This window comes from Cetorhinus maximus, chromosome 33 (assembly GCF_964194155.1).
Source record: "Cetorhinus maximus chromosome 33, sCetMax3.hap1.1, whole genome shotgun sequence".
Classification (NCBI taxonomy): Eukaryota; Metazoa; Chordata; class Chondrichthyes; order Lamniformes; family Cetorhinidae; genus Cetorhinus; species Cetorhinus maximus.
The window spans coordinates 11,069,802-11,081,443 of record NC_135911.1 but is presented as its reverse complement, the minus strand read 5'-3'; the positions used below and the strand labels follow the sequence as shown (position 1 = coordinate 11,081,443).

Sequence of the window (11,642 nt, the reverse complement as noted above, 5' to 3'; positions counted from 1 at the left end):
ATCAATCACCATTACTGGACAATCAATCACCATTACTGGACAATCAATCTCCATTACTGGACAATCAATCACCATTACTGGACAATCAATCACCATTACTGGACAATCAATCTCCATTACTGGACAATCAATCACCATTACTGGACAATCAATCACCATTACTGGACAATCAATCACCATTACTGGACAATCAATCTCCATTACTGGACACGTCCACCCTATACGCCAATTACGACAGAAACTTGCATTCCGATAGCGCCTTGGACACAGTATAAGTTCCCCCCCACCGCGGTGCTTGGCGGGGATGTGATGAGGCAAATAGGTGCAGCCCACAAGGGATGGAGGGTCCCTGTGTGACACATCTACCGTGAGTGTCCGCAGCTCGAGGAACTCCAGCTCAGAGACTAATGAGCTGGAGTCCGGGCTTTGGACTCTGCGATGCATCTAGGGTGCAGGAGGTGGAGAGGTGTGGTCACCTGGATTGTGTTGTCCCCAGAGGCGGTCACAGCCCTTAGGCTGGAGTCCTCTGATTGTACTTATGTCAGTATGTTTGTATGACTGTGTGGCCATAAGATTTGTGTGGGAGAATTGGGTTTCTATTCATGGAGTCTGGCACCAGTACTGGGGAAACGGGGAGGGTTGTAGGGGCTGGAGGAGGTTACAGAGATAGGGAGGGTTGTAGGGGCTGGAGGAGGTTTCAGGGCTGCGGAGGGTTGTAGGGACTGGAGGAGTTCACAAAGGTGGGGACGTTTGTCGGGGCTGGAGGAGGTTACAGAGATAGGGAGGGTTGTAGGGGCTGGAGAAGGTTACAGAGATGGGGAAGGTTGTAGGTGCTCGAGGAGGTTACAGAGATAGGGAGGGTGGTAGGTGTTTGTGGAGGTTACAGAGTTAGGGTCAGTTGTAGGTGCTGGAGTAGGCTACAGAGATAGGGAGGGCTGTTGGAGTCTGGGTGTGGTTATATAGATAGGGTTGTTTGTAGGGGTCTGGAGGATGTTACAGAGATTGGGAGAGTTGTAGGGGCTTGAGGAGGTTACAGATATCACGAGGGTTGCATGGGTTGGAGGTTATTACAGAGTTAGGGAGGGTTGTAGGGGCTGTAGGAGGTTTCAGAGATAGGGAGTTTTGTAGGGTCTGGAGGAAGGTTCAGAGATAGGGAGTGTTGTAGGGGCTGGCGGAGGTTACAGAGATGGGGCTTGTTGTAGTTGCTGGAGGAGGTTATAGAGATAGGTTGAGTTGTTGGGGTTGGAGTAGGATACAGAGATAGGGAGTGTTGTAGGGGCTGGAGGAGGTTACAGAGATAGGGAGGGTTGTGGGGTCTGGAGGATGTTACAAAGATAAGGAGAATTGTAGTGGCTGGAGGAGGTTACAGAGATGGGGAGGGATGTTGGGGCTAGAGGAGGTTACAGAGATAGCGAGGTTTGAAGGGGCTGGAGGAGGTTACAGAGATGGGGAGGGATGTAGGGGCTGGAGGAGGTTACAGAGATAGGGAGGTTTGAAGGGGCTGGAGGAGGTTACAGAGATAAGTCAGGTTGTAGGGGCTGGAGAAGGTTACAGCGATAGGCAGGGTTGTATGGACTAGAGGAGGTCACAGAGATTGGGAATGTGGTAGGGGCTGGAGTTGTTCACAGAGATGGGGAAGCTTGAGCTGCTGGAGGAGGTTACAGAGATAGGGTGGGTTGTGGGGGTTCGAGGAGATTACAGAGATGGGGAGTTTTGTAGGGGCTGGAGGAGTTTGAAGAGATAGGGAGGTTTGTAGGTGCTGGATGAGGTTACAGAGATAGATTGGGTTGTAGCGGCTGCAGGAGTTTACTGAGATATGGAGTGTTTTAGTGGCGGGTGGAGGTTACAGAGATAGGGAGTGTTATAGGGGCTAGAGGAGTTTACAGATGGAGAGTGTTGTAGGGGCTGGAGGAGGTTATAGAGATAGGTTGGGTTTTAGGGGCGGGTGGAATTTGGATGTTAGTGAGTGTTGTAGGTGCTGGAGGAGGTTACAGAGTTACGGCGGGTTGTTTGGGCTGGAGTAGGTTGCAGAGAAATGCAGTGTTGTCGAGGCTGTAGGGGGTTATTGAGATATGGAGGGTTGTAGGGTCTGGAGGCGGTTACAAAGATAAGGAGAATTGTTAATGCTGTAGGAGGTTACAGAGATAGGGAGGTTCATAGGGCTGGAGGAGGTTACAGAGATAGGGAGGGGTGCAGGGTCTGGATGAGGTTACAGAGATGCGGACGGTTGTCGGGGCTGGAAGAGGTTGCAGAGATAGGGATTGTTGTAAGGCCTGTAGGAGGCTACAGAGATAGGGAGTGTTGTAGGGGCTGGAGGAGGTCACTGATATGGGGAGAGTTTTAGGGGCTGGAGGTGTTCACAGAGATGGGGAGGGTTGTAGGAGCTGGAGGAGGTTACAGAGATAGAGAGTGTTGTAGGGGCCAGAGGAGGTTGCAGAGATAGTGAGTGTTGTAAGGGCTGGAAGAGTTTACAGAGATAGGGAGTGTTGTAGGGGCTAGAGAAGGTTACAGCGATCGGGAGGCTTGTACGGGCTGGAGGAGTTCACAGAGATGGGGAGGATTGTAGGGGCTGGAGGATGTTACAGAGATAGGGAGGATTGTAGGGGCTGGAGGATGTTACAGAGATAGGGAGGATTGTAGGGACTGGAGGAGGTTACAGCGATAGGAAGGGTTGTAGGGGCTGGAGGAGTTTACAGAGATGGGGAGGGTTGTAGGTGCTGGAGGTGGTTACAGAGATAGGGAGAATTGTCGTGGCTGGAGGAGGTTACAGAGATGGGATTTGTTGTAGGTGCTGGAGGAGGTTACAGAGATAGGGAGGGTTGTGGTGTCTGGAGGATGTTACAAAGATAAGGAGAATTGTAGTGGCTGGAGGAGGTTACAGAGATGGGGAAGGATGTTGGGGCTAGAGGAGGTTACAGAGATAAGGAGGGATGTAGGGGCTGGAGGAGGTTACAGAGATCGGAAGGTTTGAAGGGGCTGGAGAAGGTGACAGAGATAAGGCAGGTTGTAGGGGCTGGAGGAGGTTACAGCGATAGGGAGGGTTGTAGGGACTAGAGGTGGTCACAGAGATTGGGAGGGTTGTAGGGACTGGAGGTGTTCACAGAGATGGGGATGCTTGAGCTGCTGGAGGAGGTTACAGAGATGGGGAGTGTTGTAGGGGCTGGAGGAGGTTGAAGAGATAGTGAGGTTTGTAGGTGCTGGATGAGGTTACAGAGATAGGGAGGGTTGTAGCGGCTGCAGGAGTTTACAGAGATATGGAGTGTTTTAGTGTCGGGTGGAGGTTACAGAGATAGGGAGTTTTGTAGGGGTTGAGGAGGTTACAGATGGAGAGTGTTGTAGGGGCTGGAGGAGTTTACAGAGATAGGGAGTGTTGTAGAGGTTGGAGGAGTTTACAGAGACAGGGAATGTTGTAAGGGCTGGAGAAGTTTATTCTGATTGTACTTATGTCAGTGTGTTTGTATGTCTGTGTGGCTGTAAGATTTGCGTGGGAGAATTGGGTTTCTATTCATGGGGTCTGGCACCAGTACTGGGGAAACGGGGAGTATTGTAGGGGCTGGAGGAGATTACAGAGATAGGGAGGGTTGTAGGGGATGGAGGAGGTTACAGGGCTGGGGAGGGTTGTAGGGTCTGGAGGAGTTCACAGAGGTGGGGAGTTTTGTTGGGGCTCAAGGAGGTTACAGAGATAGGGAGGGTTGTAGGGGCTGGAGGAGGTTACAGAGATAGGAAGTGTTGTAGGGGCTGCAGGAAGTTACAGAGATAGTGAGGATTGTAGGGGCTGGAGGAAGTCACAGAGATGGGGAGGGTTGTAGGGTTGGAGGAGGTTATAGAGATAGGTAGGGTTGTAGGTGCAGGAGTAAGTTGGTGACATAGGGAGGGTTGTAGGTGCTGGAGGAGGTTACAGAAATAGGGAGGGTTGTAGGGGCTTGAGGAGGTTACAGAGATGGGGCGGGTTGTAGGGGATGGAGGAGCTTACAAAGATGGGGAATTTTGTTGGGCCTCGAGGAGGTTGGAGTGATAGGGATGGTTGTAGGTGCTGGAGGAGGTTACAGAGATAGGGAGGGTTTTAGGGTCTGGAGGTGTTTACGGAGATAGGGAGTGTTGTAGGGGCTGGAGGAGGTTACAGAGATTGGGAGGGTTGTAGGTGCTGTACGAGGTTACCAAGATAGGGACGATTGTAGGGGCGGGAGGAAGTTGGAGAGATCGGGAGTGTTGTAGGTGTTGGAGGAGGTTACAGAGATAGGGATTGTTTTAGGGGCTGGAGTAGCTTACAGAGATGGGGAGGGCTGTAGGTGCTCGAGGTGGTTACAGAGATAGGAAGAGTTGTAGGTGCTGGAGTAGGTTACAGAGATAGGGAGGGCTTTTGGAGTCTGGGGGTTGTTATATAGATAGGGTTGTTTGTAGGGGTCTGGAGGATGTTACAGAGATTGGGAGAGTTGTAGGGGCTTGAGGAGGTTACAGATATAACGAGGGTTTTATGGGTTGGAGGTTATTACAGAGTTAGGGAGGGTTGTAGGTGCTGGAGGAGGTTTCAGAGATAGGGAGTGTTGTAGGGGCTGGAGGAAGGTTCAGAGATAGGGAGGAGGTGAGGAGGCCATGGAAGGATTTGAAAAGCAGGATGGGGATTATAAAATCGATGTGTTGCCCGACCAGGAGCCAATGTAGATCAGCGAGCAACAGGGGCTGCTGGGTACACGAGACTTTGTGTGTGTGAAGACACGGGGACAGCAGATTTTTGGATGTGTTTAAGTTTACGGAAGGAGAAATCTTTGGAATTCTCTCCCCCAGAGAGCTGTGGATGCTCCATAGTTGAATCCATTCAAGACGGAGATGGATAGATTTTTGGGCGCTAAGCGATAAGGAGGGAAAGCGGAGTCGAGGTCGAGTATCAGCCATGATCGTATAGAATGGGGGAGGGAGGCTCGAGGGGCTGAATGGCCTCCTCCTGCTCCTATTTCTGACATCCCTCTGAGGAAAGCAGATTGCCGAGAGGAATGTTGGAATAGTTACAGTCTGGAGACAGCGAGGGGATGTATGTGGGATTCTGCACGTTCCAAAAGAGATGTAGCAAAAAAAGAATCCAAATGCAACACAACTTGACAATCAATCTTTATTGGGAACTTGCAACATTTTCCTTTCCCTCATTGCAGGTAGTTTCAGGGTTAGGATTCTCCGCTCAGTTTTCAGCCATGACCCTTTGGATCCAGTTGTTGTAGTTACAAACTTTCACAAAGACGCTGGGATGATCCTCCATAGCACAGTCGTATCCCCAGGAAGTAATGCCTTGTAGCTCCCCATTACAGACCACAGGTCCCCCTGAGTCTCCCTGCAGCAAAAAAGACATGGAGTGTAATTCGGAGTGAGGTAGACAAAGTGATAATCGGATGGTCATCCGTAGCTCCCCCGGGATCCCGGTGTGGGACCCGAGCTCGCTGGGTGGTACTCTGTCCGCACAATCAGGAGGTTACGGGTCTGAGTACCAGTCCAGAGCCCCAAAGGACAAGGCTCAGTGCTTAGGGAGCGCTGCACTGTCGAAGGGTCAGTACTGAGGGAGTGCTGCACTGTCGGAGGGTCAGTACTGAGGGAGTGCTGCACTGTCAGAGGGTCAGTACTGAGGGAGCGCTGCACTGTCGGAGGGTCAGTGCTGAGGGAGTGCTGCACTGTCGGAGGGTCAGTGCTGAGGGAGCGCTGCACTGTCGGAGGGTCAGTGCTGAGGGAGTGCTGCAAGGTTGGAGAGTCATTATTGTGTTAGTGCTGCACTGTTAGCTGGTCAATACTGAGGGAGCAATGCACAGTCAAAGGGTCAGTACTGAGGGAGCGCTGCACTGTCGGAGAGTCAGTACTGAGGGAGTGCTGCACTGTCAGAGGGTCAGCACTGAGGGAGTGCTGCACTGTCAGAGGGTCATTACCGAGTGAGCGCTGCACTGTCGGAGGTTCAGTACTGAGGGAGTGCTTTACTGTCAGAGGGTCAGTACTGAGGGAGTGCTGCACTGTCGGAGGGTCAGTACTGAGGGAGTGCTTTACTGTCAGAGGGTCAGTACTGAGGGAGTGCTGCACTGTCAGAAGGATAAAAGGGCCAAATAGCATCCTTCTGCTTCTACGCACCCTCAAATTCAGACATTCCCCATCCCTCAGGGAGAGGTAACCCCTGTCTCTCAGCTTGAGACACTTCCTATCGCTCATGGTTTGATGCATTCGGTCTCACCCTGTCGGGCCACTCTTACCTGGCATGTGCTCTGACCTCCCTCCCAGTATCCTGAGCAGAACATGTTGTCGGTGAAGTAGGGTGGATAAGCTTTGCGGCAATCAGCATCAGGCAGGATGGGCTGATTCAGGCACTGTAGGACTTCGGGATATTGTACTGAAGGGGAAAGAAATGAGTCAGCACAGTCCGATCCAAACGTGACTCTCCTCCCTCCACGTGCAAGCGACTTAATCAATAGTCTTGCTTACTGAGTGTTGTGTACAGAGCTCTGGTTAAAGCATACACTGGGCATTGAATCCAGGTCTGCTCGCCAAGACACAAAGAGATGTTGGGTTACTGTAGTCAGGGTGGCGAAGAACCTCGTGGCCAGGAGAAGGAGAGCTCAATATGAAACACTGGTGGCCGTCTAGAGAACTGACAATGTGCAATTGGCAGTGGGACATCCCTTGAGGTAGAAGGGATTAAATTGACAGGCATTTGCCAATCGGCAATTGAACTCTGAATGAGCTCAGCATTTCGATCAATGAGAGGTTGCCCTGTTAAAGGGACAGGCCAACTTAATCAGCAGCAGAATAACTCATTGTGCCCATGTGTAGACTGCTATTAACACCACCTTAATAACAACAGCATACTTGAATTTATATAGAACTGTTAACTTTATAAAACATCCCAAGCTGCTTCATAAGAGCATGAACAAGCTAAATTTGGCATCGGGCTACAGAAGGAGATATTAGGGACAGATGACCCAAAGCTCAGTTGAAGGGGTCCGTTTTAAGGAGTATTTTAAAGGGGGAGAACGAGAGAGAGGCGGAGAGGTTTAGGGAGGGAATTCCAGAGATTAGGGCCCCCAGGCAGCTGAAGGCACGGCCGCCAATGGTGGAGCGATGGGAATCGGGGGATGCTCAAGAAGGCGGAATTGGAGGAGAGTAGAGATCTCGGCGGATTGTTGGGGTTGGAGGAGGTTACAGAGAAAGGGAGGGTTGTAGGGGTTGGAGGAGGTTACAGAGAAATGGAGGGTTGTAGGGGCTGGAGGAGGTTACAGGGATAGGGAGGGTTGTAGGGGTTGGAGGAGGTTACACAGATAGGGAGGGTTGTAGGGGCTGGAGGAGGTTACAGAGAAAGAGAAAGTTGTAGGGGCTGGAGGAGGTTGCAGAGATAGGGAGGGTTGTAGGGGCTGGAGGAGGTTACAGAGATAGGGTGGGTTGTAGCGGCTGGAGGAGGCTGCAGAGATAGGGAGGGTTGTAGGGGCTGGAGGAGGTTACAGAAATAGGGAGGATTGTACGGGCTGGAGGAGGTTACAGAAATGCGGATGTAGTGGCTGGAGGAGGTTACAGAGATAGGGAGGGTGGTAGGGGCTGGAGGAGGTTACAGAGATAGGGAGGGTTGATGGGGCTGGAGGAGGTTACAGAGATAGGGAGTGTGGTAGGGCCTGGAGGAGGTTACAAAAGATCAGGATGGTTGTAAGGGCTGGAGGAGGTTACAAAGATAGGGAGGGAAAAGCCATGGAGGGATTCAAAAACAAAGGTGTTGTTGGGAGTGTTGTAGCGGCTGGAGGAGGCTACGGATATAGGGAGTGTGGTAGGCGCTGGAGGAGGTTACAGAAATAGGTAGGGTTGTAGGGGCTTGAGGAGGTTATTGAAATGGGGATGTAGTGGCTGGAGGGGGTTACAGAGATAGGGAGGGTGGTAGGGGCTGGAGGAGATTACAGAGATAGGGAGGGTTGTTGGGGTTGGAGGAGGTTACGGTGATAGGGAGTGTGGTAGGTGCTGGAGGAGGTTACAGAGATCAGGATGGTTGTAGGGGCTTGAGGAGGTTACAGAGATGGTGTTGTAGGGGCTGGAGGCGATTACAGAGATAGGGTTGTAGGCATGGAGGAGGTTACAGAGATCAGGATGGTTGTAGGGGCTGGAGGAGGTTACAAAGATAGGGAGGGAAAAGCCATGGAGGGATTTAAAAACAAAGGTATTGTTGCTAAAATCAAGCTTAATTGGTTCTGGGTGTTGGGCTGTGAGCACAGGTTTTGGGACAAATGTGGAGAGACTGGAGTAGCTGGGATTGTTCTCCTTAGAGCAGAGAAGGTTAAGGGGGAGATTGAATTGAGATGTTCAAAATCATGTGGGCTTTGGATAGAGTCAATCAGGAGAAAGTGTTTCCAGCGGCAGGAGGGTCGGTAACCAGAGGGACACAGATTGAAGAGAATCGGGAAAAGAACCAGAGGGGGAGATGAGGAGAATTATTTTTTTTGACACAGCGAGTTGTTGTGATCTGGAAGGCGCTGCCTGAAAGGGCGGTGGAAGCAGATTCAATAGGAACTTTCCAAAGGGGGAATTGGAGAAATACTTGAAGGGAGGGAAATTATAGGGCTATGTGGGAAAGAGCAGGGGGAGAGAGGGGACTCATTAGATAGATCCTTCAAAGAGCCGGCACATTTCTAGTAAATCTCTGCAATTGTCTCCAAAGCTGGGACAGGTCTCCAGGGAGCAGTGATGTCTACATTTCAGTTATGCCTGGAAAGTGAAGTATTATTGCTTGATCGCACATTCCAACACCCCCCACTGCCCTCCCACCCACCATCCCCTAAAACCAGCGCAGTATTCATTCAGGTTCTAACCAACAGCCCCCCAACTCCAACTCGCCTTCCCGCTCCCCCCTCCACCAACCCCTCACCTCCCCGGCCCTCCTTACCTCCGTTAATCACGAGATTCCCCCAGCCAGAGGTGATGCATCCAGTCCCGGCTGTGGCACACTGGCTGGGCAGAGGGATGGGTCTGACGTACCGGTCGAATTTGGTGGGCCAGGCGAGTTTGAGCAGCATGATGTCGTTGTTGAAGTTCATGTGGTCGAACCTGGGGTGCACGATGGCCGAGGCCACTTGGATTCGCTGCTCCGTCCCCTCGGGGTGAGAGAGGTTGTGTTCGCCCAGATGCGCCACGAGGATGCTGGCCCTGGGCAATCAGAGGAGAAGTGCTCAACACTGTCATTTCCCCACTTCCTGTTTCCCGGAAGCCGCCGAATGGTTATCGCGCAGCTGGAGGCCATTCAGCCCGTCGTGTCCCTGTCTGCTCTCTGAAAGAGCAACTCACCTAAACCCATTCCCTCTGTCCTTTCCCCGTAACCCTGCAAATGTTTCCCCTTCGGATAACAACCTGATTCCCTTTCGAAAGCCTCGATTGAACCTGCCTCCCTCAAACTCTCGGGCAGTGCATTCCAGATCCTAGCCACTCGCAGGGTGAAAAAGTTTCTCCTCATGTCTCCGTTGCTTCTTTTACTAATCCCCTTAAATCTGTGCCCCTCTGGTTCTCGATCCTTCCCCCCAATGGGAACGGTTTCTCCCTCTCTACCCAGTCCAGACCCCTCGTGATTTTGAACCCCTCTATCAAATCTCCTCTCCACCTTCTCTTCTCCAAGGAGAGACATACATACAAACATACACCAACATACAAACATACACAAACTTACATACAAGCATACATATTCCCCAAGGAGAACAGTCCCAGCTCCTCCACTCTCTCCACATTAACTGAAGTTCCTCATCCCTGTATCCATTCTCATGAATCCTTACTGCTCTCTCTCTATTCCCTTCACATCCTTCCTAAAGTGTGGTGCCCAGAGCTGGACACAATCCTCCAGCTGAGGCTGAAGCCCGTGTTTTGTATCTGCTGCTCCTCTTTGGCTTGCTCCTTCCTTTCACTTTGACCCCTGTTTTAATCATTAATTTTGGGTCCTTCTTGCCAACAAGAATAAGAAAAGAATGTAGAGGAGGCCAGTGTCAAACTGCCCCCTCACTACCCGGGCATTAGTCATCTGGAGTTTTGCCTTTTTTTGGAGGTTTTTGGGGGATGATGAAGTTTCTATATAGCGTTTTTGGAGGGTGAGTGCACATATTGTGATACAGAAAGTATGAGAAATGTCTGCAAGAGAACCCTTATTACTCCATCATTGTTTATATGTGTGCGCTGTAAGATTGTATGCTTGGACATCTGTATGTTCATGTTTTTGTCTCTGTATCATTCAGTGTTGATCTGTGTATGATTGTATATGTTTGTATGTATGTTTGTCTATGTTTGTGTGTTTGTGTGTGTTTGTGTGTGTTTGTGAGTGTTCGTATGTTTGTGTATGCTTGTATGTATGTTTGTGTGTATTCGTGTGTTTTTGTATGTATGTTTGTGCATGCTTGTATGCATGTTTGAGTATGTTTGTATGTATATTTGTGGACATTTGTATGTTTGGGTATGTTTGCATGTATGGATGCTTGTGTATGGTTGTGACTGTATGTATGTGTATGTATGTAGGTTTGTGAGTGTTTGTATGTTTATGTATGTCTGTATGTATGTTTGTGAGTGTCTGTATGTTTATGTATGTTTGTGTATGTTTGTATGTATGTTTGTGGACATTTGTATGTTTGTGTATGTTTGTATGTTTGTGTATGTTTTTATGTTTGCTTGTTGCTGAGATCATCTCTGGACTTACGGTTGGTAACAATGAGCAGCTGACACTATCCACTGGTGGTTTATCAGGGAGCCCCCACACCAGCGATTCCCATTATAGGTCAGAAAAACCTGCCAGGGCATCGAGTGAGGATAACAATTCTGGCCGTTAATGATCTTCACATTCGCAGGAGCAGCAGCTGAGTAAAGAAAAATACAGAGAGTGAGGTTCATCATCTGATTGTACCCACGCACCCACAGTCACACACACACACTTACACACAATCACACACAAACACACACACACTTACGCAGTCACACACACACACACGCTTACACACAATCACACACACACAAATACACACACTTACAAAATCACACACATACTTACACATATCTACACACACACACATGTACACAGTCACACAAATACACACAGTCACACAAATATGCACAGACACACAAATACGCACAGACACACAAATACGCACAGGCACACAAATACGCACACACCCACAGTCACACACACACCCACAGTCACCCACACACCCACAGTCACACACACACACACAGTCACACACACACACAGTCACACACACACACAGTCACGCACACACACAGTCACGCACACACACCCAGACACAGACAGTGACACACACACACACACACACTTACGCACAGGCACGCAATCACATACGCACAAATACTCACACTTACACACAGTCACACACACACACAGTCACACACACACATAAATACACACATACACTCAAAGACACAAACACAAACTACACACACACATGCACGCAGTCACACACACGTGCAAATACACACACTTACACACAGACAAACACACACAGTCACACTCACACATAAATTAACACACACACACGCACACACAGTCACACACACATACACACTCTGAGACACACCCACTCACAATACATACACTTACACACTGTCACACACACACAAATACACACATTTACTCACAGTAACAAACATACAAATAC

The 11,642-nt window shown here is 50.0% G+C and overlaps 1 protein-coding gene across 1 annotated transcript; it reads right to left on the bottom strand.

The window, feature by feature from the left end:
* Positions 1 to 5,108: 5,108 nt before the first annotated feature.
* LOC144671663 (trypsin-like) lies at positions 5,109 to 10,866 on the bottom strand. Its single transcript, XM_078533670.1, has 4 exons — positions 10,673 to 10,866; positions 8,888 to 9,147; positions 6,222 to 6,358; positions 5,109 to 5,323 (listed from the first exon to the last, which is right to left on the bottom strand). The coding sequence occupies exons 1-4, from the start codon at positions 10,864 to 10,866 to the stop codon at positions 5,174 to 5,176; spliced, it is 741 nt and encodes a 246-aa protein (XP_078389796.1). The 3' UTR covers positions 5,109 to 5,173.
* Between the last annotated feature and the right edge of the window lie 776 nt (positions 10,867 to 11,642).

What these genes read in the sequence shown, in the direction of transcription:
- LOC144671663 (XM_078533670.1), bottom strand. Translation starts at nt 10,866, where the DNA reads ATGATGAACCTCACTCTCTGTATTTTTCTTTACTCAGCTGCTGCTCCT. An exon ending in GCTGCTCATTGTTACCAACC is followed by an intron (nt 9,148 to 10,672) that starts GTAAGTCCAGAG and finishes CTGATTGCCCAG; the next exon opens with GGCCAGCATCCTCGTGGCGC. An exon ending in GAGGTCAGAGCACATGCCAG is followed by an intron (nt 5,324 to 6,221) that starts GTAAGAGTGGCC and finishes TTTTTGCTGCAG; the next exon opens with GGAGACTCAGGGGGACCTGT.